At 55.7% G+C, this 14,195-nt stretch overlaps 2 protein-coding genes across 2 annotated transcripts in view; one reads left to right on the plus strand and one right to left on the minus strand.

Moving 5' to 3' along the window:
* FBN3 (fibrillin 3) overlaps positions 1 to 590 on the plus strand; it is a gene marked incomplete at both ends in the record, with an annotated part of 91,054 nt that extends 90,464 nt beyond the window's left edge. Inside the window, one exon of the mRNA XM_080359247.1 lies at positions 216 to 590. Coding sequence (XP_080215373.1) covers positions 216 to 590 — 375 coding nt within the window. The remainder of the gene's footprint in view (positions 1 to 215) is intronic.
* A 4,649-nt stretch (positions 591 to 5,239) lies between these two features.
* CTXN1 (cortexin 1) lies at positions 5,240 to 5,515 on the minus strand (the record flags this gene model as incomplete). The annotated part of the gene is made up of 1 exon (XM_080359299.1): positions 5,240 to 5,515. Exon 1 carries the CDS (start codon positions 5,492 to 5,494, stop codon positions 5,240 to 5,242), a length of 255 nt encoding a protein of 84 aa, XP_080215425.1. The 5' UTR covers positions 5,495 to 5,515.
* Positions 5,516 to 14,195: the final 8,680 nt, after the last annotated feature.

The raw sequence follows: 14,195 nt of genomic DNA on the forward strand, positions 1-14,195 counted from the left end.
GAAAATGTCCCTGAATTTATTGGTTCCCCCCGTGAAGACAAGGGCTGTGTACTGGCTGGTTCAGTCTCAGAGACACAACCAAAGGGAAGCAAGGGCCTTCCCTGAGCTGCTTTGGGGTGACCCATGGGGCAGAACTCCTCTAAATCAAGTCCTCCTTCACCTGGCCATGTGCTTTTCCTGGTTTCTGTCAGTAACGTGCTTGGTTCCTTCCGAAGGATCACACCGTGAACTTGGCCAGCATGGATGTGGATGCTCCTCTGTCCATGACGCTGAACCTCTCTGACCTGGCTCACAAGGAGCACATCCTGGAGCTCCTGCCGGCTGTGGAGCCCCTGGAGAACCGCGTGCGGTACCTCATCTCCCAGGGGAACGACGATGGCTATTTCCGCATCCACCAAAAAGAGGGGCTCAGCTACCTGCACCTCGGCCGCAAGAAAATCCTGCCTGGCACCTACCTGCTGGAAATCGTCAGCGTGCCCCTGTACCGCAAGAGGGAACTGCAGAAACTCGAGGCCAAGAACCACCTCAACTACTTAGCAGGGGAGCTGGGCCAAGCACTGAGGATGAAGCTCCAGCTCCAGCTCTACTAACATCCCTGAGATCCACCCACCCAAGCGACAGTCCGCTCCTTCGCCTTGCCACCCCCACCTGGAAACAAGCGCCTCTTCTCTCGCTGCCCCCCCTGCCACCGCCTCCCCACCCTGCGCTGCACAACTGATGGGACGTGTCCCTCCGGGCTCAGCACCCACCTTGGCCACGCAGGGATCCTCTGCTTCTCGGGGTGCTGGAGTCCAAAACCCAGCCACACCACCAAAGAGCTGATGAAAGCTTGGCCAAAGGTCCCAACCCTGCTAGCAGGGACTCCCTCCCTCTGCTCAGCTCTTGCCGGGCTCCTTTAACCAAGATACTGTTAGTCCAAGCTGGTAAGGGCAGGACCACGGGGAAGCTGCGTGTCCTTCGCAGTCACAGGCCGTACATCACCTGTGAGGGGGGTTTGAAAGCAGCACAGTGTGGGTTCAGTGCATTTCCCAGCAGCTCGTGTTCCTCCTTTGCTTCTGCCTTGTGATGGTGCTGCAGAAACCATCCCGTCCCTATGCTGGCTGGGCTCTGTCTTTCTCTGTCCTCTCCATGTCCTCTGGTCCTTTTGGGCTCCTCTGTCAACCAGCACAGTCACCTCTGAGTGCCAGGACAGTTCAGGTTGCTGACCTTCCATCCTGAAGCAGCCAGACTGTGGGACCACAGGCTCTTGTAGGGAACTGTGGGTTTTCATAGAGCAATAGAACAGTTTGGGTGTGAAGGGACCTTCCAGCTCTCCAGTGCCCCCCATGCCGTGACAGGCACATCTTCACCAGCTCAGGGTGCTCAGAGCCCCGTCCAGCCTGGCCTGGGGTGTCTCCAGGGATGGTTCATCCACCACCTCTCTGGCCAACCTGGGCCAGTATTTTACCACCCCGAGTGGTAAAACTGTGCAATTTTCATCTGAAAGGGCTTTTCCAGAGCTCCAGCAAGTCCCGGGTTTAAGGTGTCCTGTAGTGGGGAGGAGCTCTGGGGAGAGGCAATTGCATTGTTGAGTGTGGCTGGACAAACTAAACTGCCAAGAAAAAGGTGTTATGAGTCTGGTTGAGAGCATGTGGATGCGTCCCGTGACAGGGGACCTGGTGGGACACGTGTGACGTGCTGCAGGGACACATTTCCTGGCCGCCACTCCCGTGAATGTTTGCAGATCCCATGCAGAATTTCCCCGCAGCAGGAGAAAGATGGGGACAGGGGGTGTCCCTGCAGCCCGAGGAGCCAGGCAGAGCTGCCTTTGCAAACAGCCCTGGGCTCCGAGCCGCCCAGCTGTGTGACCCCAGGCAGAGCGCCTCTGAAAACACAGGGCCTGCAAGTCCCTCCCCTCTGCTTGTCACATCTTGGTCAGTCCGAGGTGACAGCGGCGATGGACGGTCCCTGGTTAATGCGGACAAACGAAATGCACTAAAAAAAAAAGAGCCTGGAAACTATTAATTGAGTGAATTGAGGTCTCCCTACTGCCTCGCTCTGTCCGGGTGGGCTTTCCTCCCTCCCCACTGCTCCCCCAGCTGCTCTCTGCCATGCCACTTGTTATGTTTGCATGAATTCATTTTCAGCCCTGCGTCAACCCTCGTCAACAGGCGAGAACGGTGCTAATTCACTCCGGTGACACACCAAACTACCTTCTCCACACAGCCACGGTGCTTTCAGGAGCTGGTGCTGGGATGGACTCGTCAGCGTTAGTGCACTGCACCCATCCGCCCTCTCGTATTTATGTATGACCACCAAAGTTACGGTTGCTCGGTGTTGTGAGGAGTGCGTATTCCTGTAGCTTTTCTATTTCATTTTTGGTGCTCGGGGGGTTGTTTTGCTGTGTCCCAGCACCGCCCGGGGTGGGGGGTGTATGTATACTGTATTTGGGCTCATGTCAAACTTGAAAACTCTTTTACATGGTGCAGCTCCAGACTCTGGATTGTGCAAGAGTCCCAGAGCTTGTGACAGGATGGGTGGCCTGATGTTTGGGTTATTGGTTTTTTTTATTATTATTATTTTGGTTTGGTTTGGTTTTCCAACAGGTGCTTTTTTTTAAAAAAAAAACAAAGAAAAAAAACTATTAATAATAATAAATTAGCAGAGATGGGTTTGTGTGTGTGTGTTGAGCCAAAAGTCTCCAATGAAAACGCTCAAGGTTTCCTTCGTTCCTCTCTGGTGCGGTGTTTCTTTGGTTTATTGGTTTGTATTGACATTTCTTACTGCTTGGTTTGGTTTGGTTGGTTTATTTTTGGGGGGGAAGCCTTGAAACCCAAAACCTGTGCCCCTTGTCCCGCACAGAGAGGCGGCTCTTTGTGGAATTCCTTTTTTGTATCAGAAGCAACAGCAACAATAAAATTATTTTGGGTTAAGTGGTTGTCGTGTCTCCTCCTCGGTGCGGTGGCGGCTGCGTCCTGCCCGCTGGTGTCCCCTACGGGTCTCAGCACCCCTGGGGTTTTGGGGTCCTTTCCTGATCCTTTGCTGGTTCCCAGTGAGGGGTTTCTCTGGGCAGGGAGGTGCCTGGGGACACAGCACGGAAACAGGGACCACATGGAGTCACCTCACCCCTCCACCATATAGAACCATGAACTGGTTTGGATTGAAGGGAGCTTCCAGGCTCATCTGATACAACCACTGCCATGAATCACAGGATCCCAGAATGTCAGGGGTTGAAGGGCCCTGGAAAGCTCATCCAGTGCAATCCCCCCATGGAGCAGGAACACCCAGATGAGGTTACACAGGAAGGTGTCCAGGCGGGTTGGAATGTCTGCACAGAAGGAGACTCCACAACCCCCCTGGGCAGCCTGGGCCAGGCTCTGCCACCCTCACCCCCAACAAGTTGCTTCTCACATTTAAGTGGAACCTCCTGTGTTCCAGTTTGCACCCATTGCCCCTTGTCCTGTCCCTGGTTGTCACCAGCAGAGCCTGGCTCCATCCTCCTGACACTGCCCCTTTCCATCTTGATCCCCAGGAACGAGTCCCCCCTCAGTGTCCTCTTGTCCAGCTCCAGAGCCCCAGCTCCCTCAGCCTTTCCTCACACGGGAGATGCTCCACTCCCTTCAGCATCTTCGTTGCAGGGACATCTTGACCATGGGTTCATTCCACCCTTTAAATCCCTGTGGGTTTTTGGCCAAGGGTCAAGAGCTAGAGATGGGTGGTGGATGGGAAAGCACAAGGAGTGTCTGAAGCAGAATCAGAGTCTGATCAGAGAAAGCGGCTGGAAAAAGTCTTTGTGTCAGCTAGAAAGGAATTTCTGGATACTAACATTTCAGATATTAGAATCATAGAACGGTTTGTGTTGAAGGGACCTTAAAGCTCCCCAGTGCCCCCCCTGCCATGACAGGGACATCTTCACCAGCTCAGGGTGCTCAGAGCCCCGTCCAGCCTGGCCTGGGATGTCTCAGGGATGGTTCATCCACCACCTCTCTGGCCACCCTGTTCCATGGCACCATCGCCTGCAGAGCAGCTCCGGGGAGACGTGGGGTCTTGGGTCAGAGATGGGACATCCCACCACTGCCTGGGCACCTGCGGGGAGGCAGCAAAGAGCAGCAGGAGAGCAGTGTGGGGTTAGCACAGTGCAGCTTTATTTCCGTGGTGGGGAGGAGTTTCTCCTCCCTGGGCTCAAAGCCCTTGGTACAAAGCTCCTTAGTGACCACAGCCATAACCCACCATGGCCTTGGCTAGCCCTGTGGCTAGCTGCAGCACCCCTGCTCACCGGGCATGGTTCCCACAGAGGGGCAGGAAGAGAGCTTGGTTTTCCCCTCGAGAACGTCCACAGCCCTTTGGATGCCCAGATGCGGGATGGCCAGGAACGTGTCGGCCACCCCCAGCAGCCCAGGACTTGGGGACATAACCCCAATCCTGCTGGAGCAGGGCCTGGCCGTGGTGGGATGCTGGTGGGAGGCTGCCAGGCTTGGGCTGGCTGAGGAGCATCTCCCAAGCATCGTGTGGAGCTTGGAGCCCTCCTGGGGTCCCAGCAGGGCCACCCAGGCAGGTCTGTGTGATGGCACCACGTTCAGACCAGTTTCACCAGCTGGGCAGGGACAGGTCACTACGGTGTGAAGCAGAGAGCAGGCTGCAGGGCTAGATGCCAAAAGGGGGCTGCGCATGGAGGGGTCACCATCTCCCCCTCCCTTCTTGGAGGGGGCACTTGGGGCTGCCACACACTGAGGAACAAAGCCAGCACTTGGGTCTGGTGCCTACAAACCCCCCAACGGACACAGCTCAGCTACAGGGACACACACACGCGCACTGAACCACGGCAGCGCTCCCGGGGGACACAGACAGGGGGACACGGGGGACAGGAGGAGGTGGGGGTCAAAGCTCTGGTTGGGCAGCGGGCAGAGCCTCCCCGAGCAGGAGCCCCATGGGCCGTGGCCAAGGGCAGGTCCCGCCGTGCCCTGTCCCATCGCCTCCTGCCCCACGACACAACCGGGGGACACGGGGGACGGCAGGGACCACGAGTGACGTCACCCCTCCAACACATCTCTCCGAGAGTCCTGCGGGCTGCCAAGAGAACTGAAAAGTGCTTAGAAAAGAGAGAAACCCCTAGAAAACCCACGGTGGCCACAAGCCCGACCTCACCTCCCTGCCCGGAGCATCTCTGGCGGTCCGGGGTGACACCACCGAGGAAGGGGTGGCTGGGGCCAGCGGCGGGGGGAGGCGCAGAGAGCACCCGCGCTCGCCCCGTCCCTGCCCTCTACACCAAGGCGTAGTCGAACTGGCCCCTCTCCAAGCCCTCCTTGTGGTCGGTCCAGGAGGAGGCGGGCATGCGGCTGTAGGGGTCCAGCAGGATGCGGAAGCAGCGCACCATCAGCATCACCAAGAAGACCAGGAGGAAGATGACGAAGGCAAAGACGGTTTTCTGCTCGGCGTCCATCCCCGCGGCACCGGCTGGGTGCTCCACCAAGGAGGGGGAGAGCAGTTCATAATCCATCGTCGATGCATCATTCATGGCAGAGGCGAGGAGCGCGTGGGCTGGGGGCGTTCAGCCGCCCGGCGTCAGGCTACCGCTGCGCCCACGCACCGAGGGTGGTTACTCCATAGCTGCTACGCTGAGCTCGGGACTCGCTCCTGCCCAGGACAAGAGCTGCTGGAAGGGAAAGCAGAGAGGGTCAGGGAGGAGAAATTGGCCACAGGCTGCACCAGCTCTGCTAAATAACCAGGGGCAGGGAAGTTCACAGGTGGGTCCCTGGTTTTCCAGAAAGCTCAAGAAGCCACTCACGAGGGTGGCAGGAAACCATAGAATCAATCACAGAATCATTTTGGCTGGAAAGGACCCTCAAGATCATGGAGTCCACCCATAACCCACCCCGTCCCTGCCCCATGTCCTGAGAACCTCATGTCCGTCTGTCTAGCCCTCCAGGGATGGTGACTCCAGCACTGCCCTGGGCAGCCTGTTCCAATGCCCCACGGCCCTTTGGGGAAGAAATTGTTCCCAGATCCAACCTCAACCTCCCCTGGCGCAACTTGAGGCCGTTTCCTCTGCTCCTGGCGCTTGTTCCTGGGGAGCAGAGCCCGACCCCCCTGGCTCCAAGCTCCTTTCAGGCAGTTCAGAGATCAGAAGGTCTTCCCCTCAGCTCCTGTTCTCCAGCTGAACCCCCAGGTCCCTCAGCCGCTCCATCACACTTGTGCTCCAGCCCCTCACCAGCTCCGTTCCCTTCTCTCCACTCGCTCCAGCACCTTGGCACAATGAGGGCCTGTGTTTTGGTACCAGAGATAGAAGGACCCAAGTCCCGATGGAGAAGGACGGCACCTACCTCAGTGTGGCTGCATGGAGACACCAGCATTGCTACTGCAGCAGAAGGCTGAGTCCACACAGCCACGTCACTGAGGGAGGATCTCCAGGGTCCAGCTTTCTTGAGCTAAGGATGCAAAGCAGAAGGACAAAGACAACAAAAGGGGTTATAAGGACCACAGTCACTAGGAGTCACAGCAAAACACCACAAGGCACCTCTGAAGCTCACAGTGTCTCTTGTCAGACCAGCACTGGATGGAAAAGACCTTCAAGATCATTGAGTCCAACCATAATCTAACTCTAGTACTACCCCATGTCCTGAGAACCTCATGTCCGTCTGTCCAGCCCTCCAGGGATGGTGACTCCAGCACTGCCCTGGGCAGCCTGTTCAATGCCCCACAGCCCTTTGGGGAAGAAATTGTTCCCCAAATCCAACCTCAACCTCCCCTGATGCAACTTGAGGGAGGGCAGGAGGATGGGGGTGGGCGGACTGAGCTGAAGGAGCCTCCACCTGGGCAGGGAGCACTTGGGTCTCCCATCCCCAGTCGACAGACGGCGGGTCCGCCTGGTCCTGTCCAGGGGAGAAACGTCTACCCATGGAGGAGCAGGGAGGGGACACAGCATCCCGCTCCTCTCCATGGAAGCCATTGGGGACAGGGACTGTTCTCCAGAGCCTCCACCTCCTCACAGTGCGCTGGTGCCCTCAGGAACCCCCTTCCCACAGACACGTCCCCGTTAAGAACATTCCCCTTCACGGTTCTCAGAGATGCAGGACAAGCCCTGCTAAAATATAAGTGACCCAAGCACAAATCATGTACCTGGAGCTGCCCAACCAACTTACATCACAAGTGCAGCGAGGAGAAGGCACATTCAGGACAAAAATGCAAGATTTTCTGCTAAATAGTATCCCCAGTATTATATCCCATAGTATTCAGGATAAACAATTTCCCCCACATTTGGGATGTGTTGCTTTTTCATTACTGTGTGAAGAATCAGATCTTAATTTCCCAGGAATTTTGAGCAGAGCAAAAAAAAAAGGATAAGAGAGTTAAATGAAGGCAGCTGTTATTTAAGGAACATTTGATTGAGTTTTATTAAGATTCATGTTCCCTTAGTAACTAAAAAGGATCCACGAGCAAAGAAATTGCTTAAATAGGGACAGAACTCACACCAAAAGAGGATCACTGTCAACAATTCAGCGACGCCGCAGTGAGATTCTTCTGGGTATGAAACACGAATTAAATGTTAATTTGGGCAAGGCAAATACCTAATGAGATGTTTCTTTTGAACCCAAGGAGGGCGGTGCGGTGCTCGCCCATGCGGGATGCCGGCTCACCTTTCCCACTGCAGCGCCTCCGAAGTGGGGTGCGAGTGGGCAGCGAGGGAGGTGCTGGGCTCCCGGCGGGGACTGGGTGACTCAGCCCGTTCCTGGACCGCGGGCTCATTCCACCCTTTAAATCCCTGTAGGTTTTTGGCCAAGAGTCAAGACCTAGAGATGGGTGGTGGATGGGAAAGCACAAGGAGTGTCTGATGCAGAATCAGAGTCTGATCGGGGAAAGCGGCTGGAAAAAGTCTTTGTGTCAGCTAGAAAGGAATTTCTAGATACTTTTAGAATTATCTGCTATTAGAATCACAGATGGTTTGTGTTGAAGGGACCTTAAAGCTCCCCCAGTACCACCCCTGCCATGACAGGGACATCTTCACCAGCTCAGGGTGCTCAGAGCCCCGTCCAGCCTGGCCTGGGATGTCTCCAGGGATGGTTCATCCACCACCTCTCTGGCCAACCTGGGCCAGGCTCTCACCACCCTCAGGGACAACAATTCCTTCCTCATGTCCAGCCTGAATCTCCCTCCTTTAGTTTAAACCATCACCCCTTGTTCTATCACAACAGCCCCTGTTAAACATCTGTCCCCATCAGACACCCGCTGCTCCGTGGGGGTCGGGGCTCTCGCAGGACCCGGCTCCATTAGTATTCATTGCATCTCTGCACAACCGCCTGTTGCAACCAGCCAGCAAATGCGATCGCCAGGGAGATCCAAAAGCAAACGCCCTCGCAAGGATTGCAGGCAAACAAGCTTCTGCCTCAGCAGGAGGATTTCTAGGACCTAAGCTCCTTAGAGATGGGAAAAGGCTTTACTTGCAAGTGCGGCAGGGCTGTGGTTCTCCCTCTGTCCTTCCACTCCTGCGCTCCCAAAGCAAAGGGTCCGTCTGTCCGCAGCGCATCCGCTCGTCCCTGCCGGGACGGAGGCAGATAGACGCCTTTTTGGGAAGAGCGCCCTGTGCTTGGCACGGTTACACGGGGGTCATGAGGCAGCTGAATTCTTTGCAGGGTTTCCGTTGCCTTTTTCAGTAAACGCTGGTTCGGACGGACGACTCCCGCGGGGCTCCCAGCGCCGCCCGCGACTCCGCCAGGGATGCTCAACTCCCCGCGGGATGCGGAACCCCCAGCACAGCGCTGCACGGCGGCCTCGGGGGTGGTTTTGCCCCATGTTCAAGCACCTCGTGAACCTCATGGCCGGCCGAGGCTGTGAACACAGGGCTGTGCTCTCCAGCTGCCTTATGGCGTGCACTCTGGACTTGAGAGCAAACAGGGCCGGGACTGTCCAAATGGATTTCTGCCTCCCCGTGCATCCCAAAGCCAAATTGTGGACATCTGCTCCTGGCTTTGCCAGGGGGGATGCTGAGACCCCCTCCAGCCTTCAAACGGGCTGTGTCTGAACCACCTATGGGTGCATCTGGCCCTGTCCATATGGGCAAAGAGCTGCCGAGGGAGAGACAGTGCAAGGGACCACAGTCCACATCTGGGCTCCCTCTTACCTACAGCAGGATGCTGGGGGCTCCTTCATGAACCGCCCATCCCTCATCACCTTGGCCTTGTCAGGGCTCGATACGTGAAGGGACAAGGACGTCCAGGGCCCAGGAGACATCCTGCCATGGGTCTGGCCCAGCTGCCAGGACCCGCACCCAAGCGAGATCCCAAGTGTCAGCAGGATGTCCCAGGTGGTCTGGTATACCCAGAGGTCCCCTCACGCTGCTCTCAACATCTCCACCTTCCAGCACGAGGAATGGCAGGACAGGCTGGGACTCCAGCCCAGCACATCTGTACCCCAAAGCCTGACGTAAGAGCTTGGCCAGTCTTCTGCTAAACCAGCCCATGGCCAAGGGTAAAGCCACCATGTCCACCACTGCTTCTCCAGCCCCGTGCAGCCACTGTGGAGGGGCTGTCCCAGCAAAGCAGCTTTACTGGGCAGGAATGTGCACACACTGGGCTTGGAGGGGACAATCGAGCAGATCAGACAAGGGCAGGAGCCTGAAATACGGAGTGTCATGGATGTCCCATCCACTTTGGTGCAAGCAGAGGGGACAACCCTTCAGCCCAAGGGGAGGTTCAGCACAGCAGAGATGTTTGCCCCCAGATTCCAGGCTCTGTGGCCCCCTTGGTAGGGGGGGTCACAAGCCTGGCCAAGCTCTGCAGAACACCCTTCACGAGTCTCTGCTCCATGGTCATCCCAGAGCACATGGAAAACCCACCGCTGCCAACGCAAGTCACCCAGAAACAAGATAAACCCCCCGGAAAGGTTGTTCCCACCCCAAACACCAGCCTCCTGCTCTCTCCACCTAGACCTGACAACCACCACCAGAAGACCCACTGGTCTCCAGCATCACACAAACATCTGAGTCCATTCCCTGAACCCACCACTGCAAAGGGTGGGGGGCATCCCTGGCAACAAGGAACGACCCCCCCTTGTCCTCCCCAGCTCTGCAAGGCCACCTTGCTCCCCACACCGCGGGGACACGGACGGTACCTGGTTGGCGTGGGCTCCTGGCTCCATCACTTGCCATCTTGAGGGAAGGAGCAGCCGCCTCTCTCCTGGAGAGCACGCAGGGAAGGCAGCTGCTCCTCACTCGCGCTGGAGCGGGTTCCTATGGCGATGCAGAATCAATTATAATAAAAGGTGGAGCACAGCAATTGGAGACGGGAGAAGTTTCGTGAGCTGCCTGCCTGGGGAGGCCAGAGCAGGGAGAGCACAGGGCTGGGGCTGAGCCTGCCCGTGCGGGGACCACAGCGCCTGGATCCCTGTGTTCCCCCAAAAAGCTGCTCTAAACTCCCAGGCAACACGTCTGCATCGCTGCCCCTCCAAGATGCACAATCAGAGGGTCATTTTGGTTGGAAAAGACCCTCCAGATCATGGAGTCCAACCATAACCCACCCCTGGCACTGCCCCATGTCCTGAGAACCTCATGTCCGTCTGTCCAGCCCTCCAGGGATGGTGACTCCAGCACTTCCCAGCCCTGTACCTTGTTCCTCTGTCCCTGACTAAAGAGGAGCCATGTCTGTACTGGAAGCCAAACCCCAACTGCTCTAATATGTTTGCCTTGAAATTCTTCTCCCCCCCTTAAGTCTCAGTTAAAAGGTCCATGCCTGGGGGAGCGCCAATGTGGGGAGCTCCCCACCCTGCCCTCCTCCTTGGAAGCGTTTCAGAGCTGAAGGATATCCTTCTGCTGGAGATTTTGCCTCTGACGACAACAACATCAACAAAAAACCACTGGATGAGCCTCAGGGAAACTCAGGACACAAGTTCCCTGGGGCACACGGAGGCCTCTGGCATTCAGAAATATCGATCCCGATTGCACTTGAGAGCACAGATTTAATGCTGCACCACAGCCTGCACAGTCACTGCCCCAAAAAAGCACCGGGAAGGGTGGTCCAGGCTTTAGATTATGCTAAACTAATTGCACCGTGGAGACAGCAAGAGTTTGTTCTGCCTGGACTTAAAGGACTTGATAATTAAATGAGGTTCAGCCTTTGCATTATCTCACCACTCGGCCAAGCACTTTTGAAAGCAAAAAAAAAGCAGAGTGTTTCTCTAATCAGAAATCTATTCACCTATAAAATGCAATAAATCTCAGAAAGGGATCTAAGCACTTTTTTTTTTTAAGTGCTGACGAAGTGATATTGTAAAACACTGCAGTGGTTGCACAGGGTAAAACCCTGTGGCATGGAATGACGGCTTTTGTCTTTGAGGACAGTGGCTGTAAACGCACACTTGGATGCTTCGGTTCAAGGCAAAAATGGTTGCCCGTGGCTCAATGCAAACCGTTCGTTATTCACACGGCTTTCACAGATTGAAGATTTTAAATTTACCTGCCAATGGCAATTAACGAAGATTAACTTCTGATTTATGGCGGGGCTGGATTGCAGCAAGCGCTGCTGCTGCTGCTTCCCAAGGGCTGGACCGCTTGGGAAAGCTTCTGGGCTCTCCCTGGTCTGAAGGCAACGTGCCGAGGTGCTGCAGCCTGCCAAGGCGGTGCGGACCGAGCCAGGTCACATCCACCAGCCCCGTCTTAGTCCCCTGGGACTGGCAGGGCTGGTGGCACAATCCCATCCCCTTTCCTGGAAAGTACCGAGCGTCGAACTGAACCTTCCTTCCGAAGGCTGGGGACACGTTTCTCATCCTGCTTGGGTGACGAAGAGGGAAGAGATTGTCTTTTCCTGGGCTCGTCCGGAGCGCTCGGAGCAGCTGACTCCTCCGTGCGGCAGCTGATCAAGCAGAGAATTGCACTTCATTGCTCTTCCCTGTGAGCCAAGTTCAGCTTTGCAAAGCTATTATGGATAACATGAATGATGCTTCATAGCTGACCTGTTCTTTGTTATCTGCACTTCAAAGGGGCCCATAAGAATGATGGGGACAGACTTTTGAGCAGGGCCTGTTGCGATAGGACAAGGGGTGATGGTTTTAAACTAAAGGAGGGGGATTCAGGCTGGACATGAGGAAGGAATTGTTGGCCCTGAGGGTGGTGAGAGCCTGGCCCAGGTTGGCCAGAGAGGTGGTGGATGAACCATCCCTGGAGACATCCCAGGCCAGGCTGGACGGGGCTCTGAGCACCCTGAGCTGGTGAAGATGTCCCTGTCATGGCAGGGGGGGCACTGGGGGAGCTTTAAGGTCCTTTCAACACAAACCATCCTGTGATTCTATTCTATGACCAGTGGGGAGATCTCCAAAGCAGATCAGCCCACGCCTGGTGCCTGTTGCACCCTCCTGATGCTTCACCCCATCACAACTGCTGTGGTGGACAGGAGCGCTGAAGAATCACCCCCTAGCCCCAGACAAAGGGTGAGGACAGACAGGGAACACAGAACTCTGGAACCTTCTCATTTCCAGCTGCTTGGTCCCACCCAGTACATGCACAGATGCCCAGACCTTCTGGTCACCAGGGGCTGTGTGACACAGGCTGAGACTGGGCTGGTACCTCGGGGCTGGCACGAAACACCGGCTGCTGCTGTGGGGCAGAGAGGAAGCATGTCTGCTCCACTCTAATTAGCATGAATCATTAAATAAAATGTCCCCTTCCTGACTTCAGCATGTGTTAGCGAAATAGCTCTATCAAAGCCGCCTTGTCAGGGGACAAGAAGTATCCTTCTGCTGGGATTTTACAGTCGCGGAATTATCCCTTGCCATTGACAAGAGCAATTAATTACTTCAAAGTCATTTGCAGTAATAAATTAACTTCTCCTTTTTCCCTCCCCGTTAAGCTGGAGCGTAGCTGCTGAGTAAACAGACGGATCTGGGCAGGCACACGGTGTCAGCTTGAGACCCCTGTGGCCGGGCTCTGAAGCAGATAAAGGCTCAGTTTTGCTCCCTGGAGGTCTCTGCTGGGTTCCAGACATGCAGGAGGTTCTTGACAGAGCTCCAGGGTCTCCTTGTCTCACAATGTCACAGCCGTGGACACACACAAGCTTTCCACCACCGCCCTGAACAGGCACCTCCAAGCTGCAGAAGAGTTCGTGCCTTGCAGCCCAACTCATTCGTGCAGATGGGGTTTACCTGCCCATTTCTACCCAGACATCAGCTAGAACAGCATAGAGAGCTGCTCCAAATTGTCCTGACGTCTCCCTGAACTCCTCCCAAAGGTGACCACATGTGATGGGCCAGGGTCCCTGCTCGGGACGTCTGTCTTGGGCTGGGATGGGTGGAGGTTGAGGGGCTGGAAGGGGTACAGAGGAAGCCGAGGAGGAGAAGGAGGTCCTGGAGCAATAGTTTCCAGGCGCCAGGCAGGACAAACAAACATAAGGAAGAAATCCAGACCTCGAGTCCCAAGGAGAAGACTTGAAGTCTCTCCAGACACCCACTAACAGGGGAAAACTGAGACCCCAAGTGAGACGGACAGCGGTGAATGCACCCACGGCTGCGGACAACCGGCCTCCAAACCAAATTCCTGCAGCTTTCAGCCCAACCCAGCCGTTTTCTGGTTGTGCACGGGTGGTTTATCTGAGGGACCTGTGGGTAAATGGAAAAGAACAGGGCAGGGCAGGTCCCCAGGCAGACTCATGTCCGATGGAGTGTCTCATGGGTGTCTCCTGCCCCTCGGCTCTTCCTTGAGTCCTGGTGGTGCAGCAGGACAGAGAGCACAGGAGGACATGGGCACAGCAACGTCACCAAGCGCTCGGTCCCACCAGCCACGTGAGGACAGCCCTGGTGACGGGCTCTGTCAGACACTCATTGGCAGGAACTGAGCCATCAAACCTGCAGCTTTCTGGCTGCTCTTCTCTTGCCATGTGTCTGCACGGGTAGATTTCATGTCCAGTTTAAGCCCTTGGCCCATCTGCCTGGCTCTGGAGGTGGTTCTTTCAAAGCCAGGCCCACGCAACGGCAAAGGGAGACGCATCTGCAAAGCAACATGGTTTTCAACAGATATATTCAGATGATGCGTCAGCCCAGGTGACATGGAGGCTCCAGGACACAAATTGTGTTGACATGTTCTCTGGGAGACATTAATCTGGTCCTAGATAATTCACGCAGAGAGTCTAGTGATAAAGAGCAGCATTCCCTGAGCAGGCTCTTTCTGAAAGAATTTGTCACCATCAATAAATTGCTGGGAGATTTATTTCTGCCAGCCCTAAAACTGCACACAAAGT

The sequence above is a fragment of the Nesoenas mayeri genome, assembly GCF_963082525.1.
Source record: "Nesoenas mayeri genome assembly, chromosome: 25".
In the NCBI taxonomy this organism is placed as follows: domain Eukaryota; kingdom Metazoa; phylum Chordata; class Aves; order Columbiformes; family Columbidae; genus Nesoenas; species Nesoenas mayeri.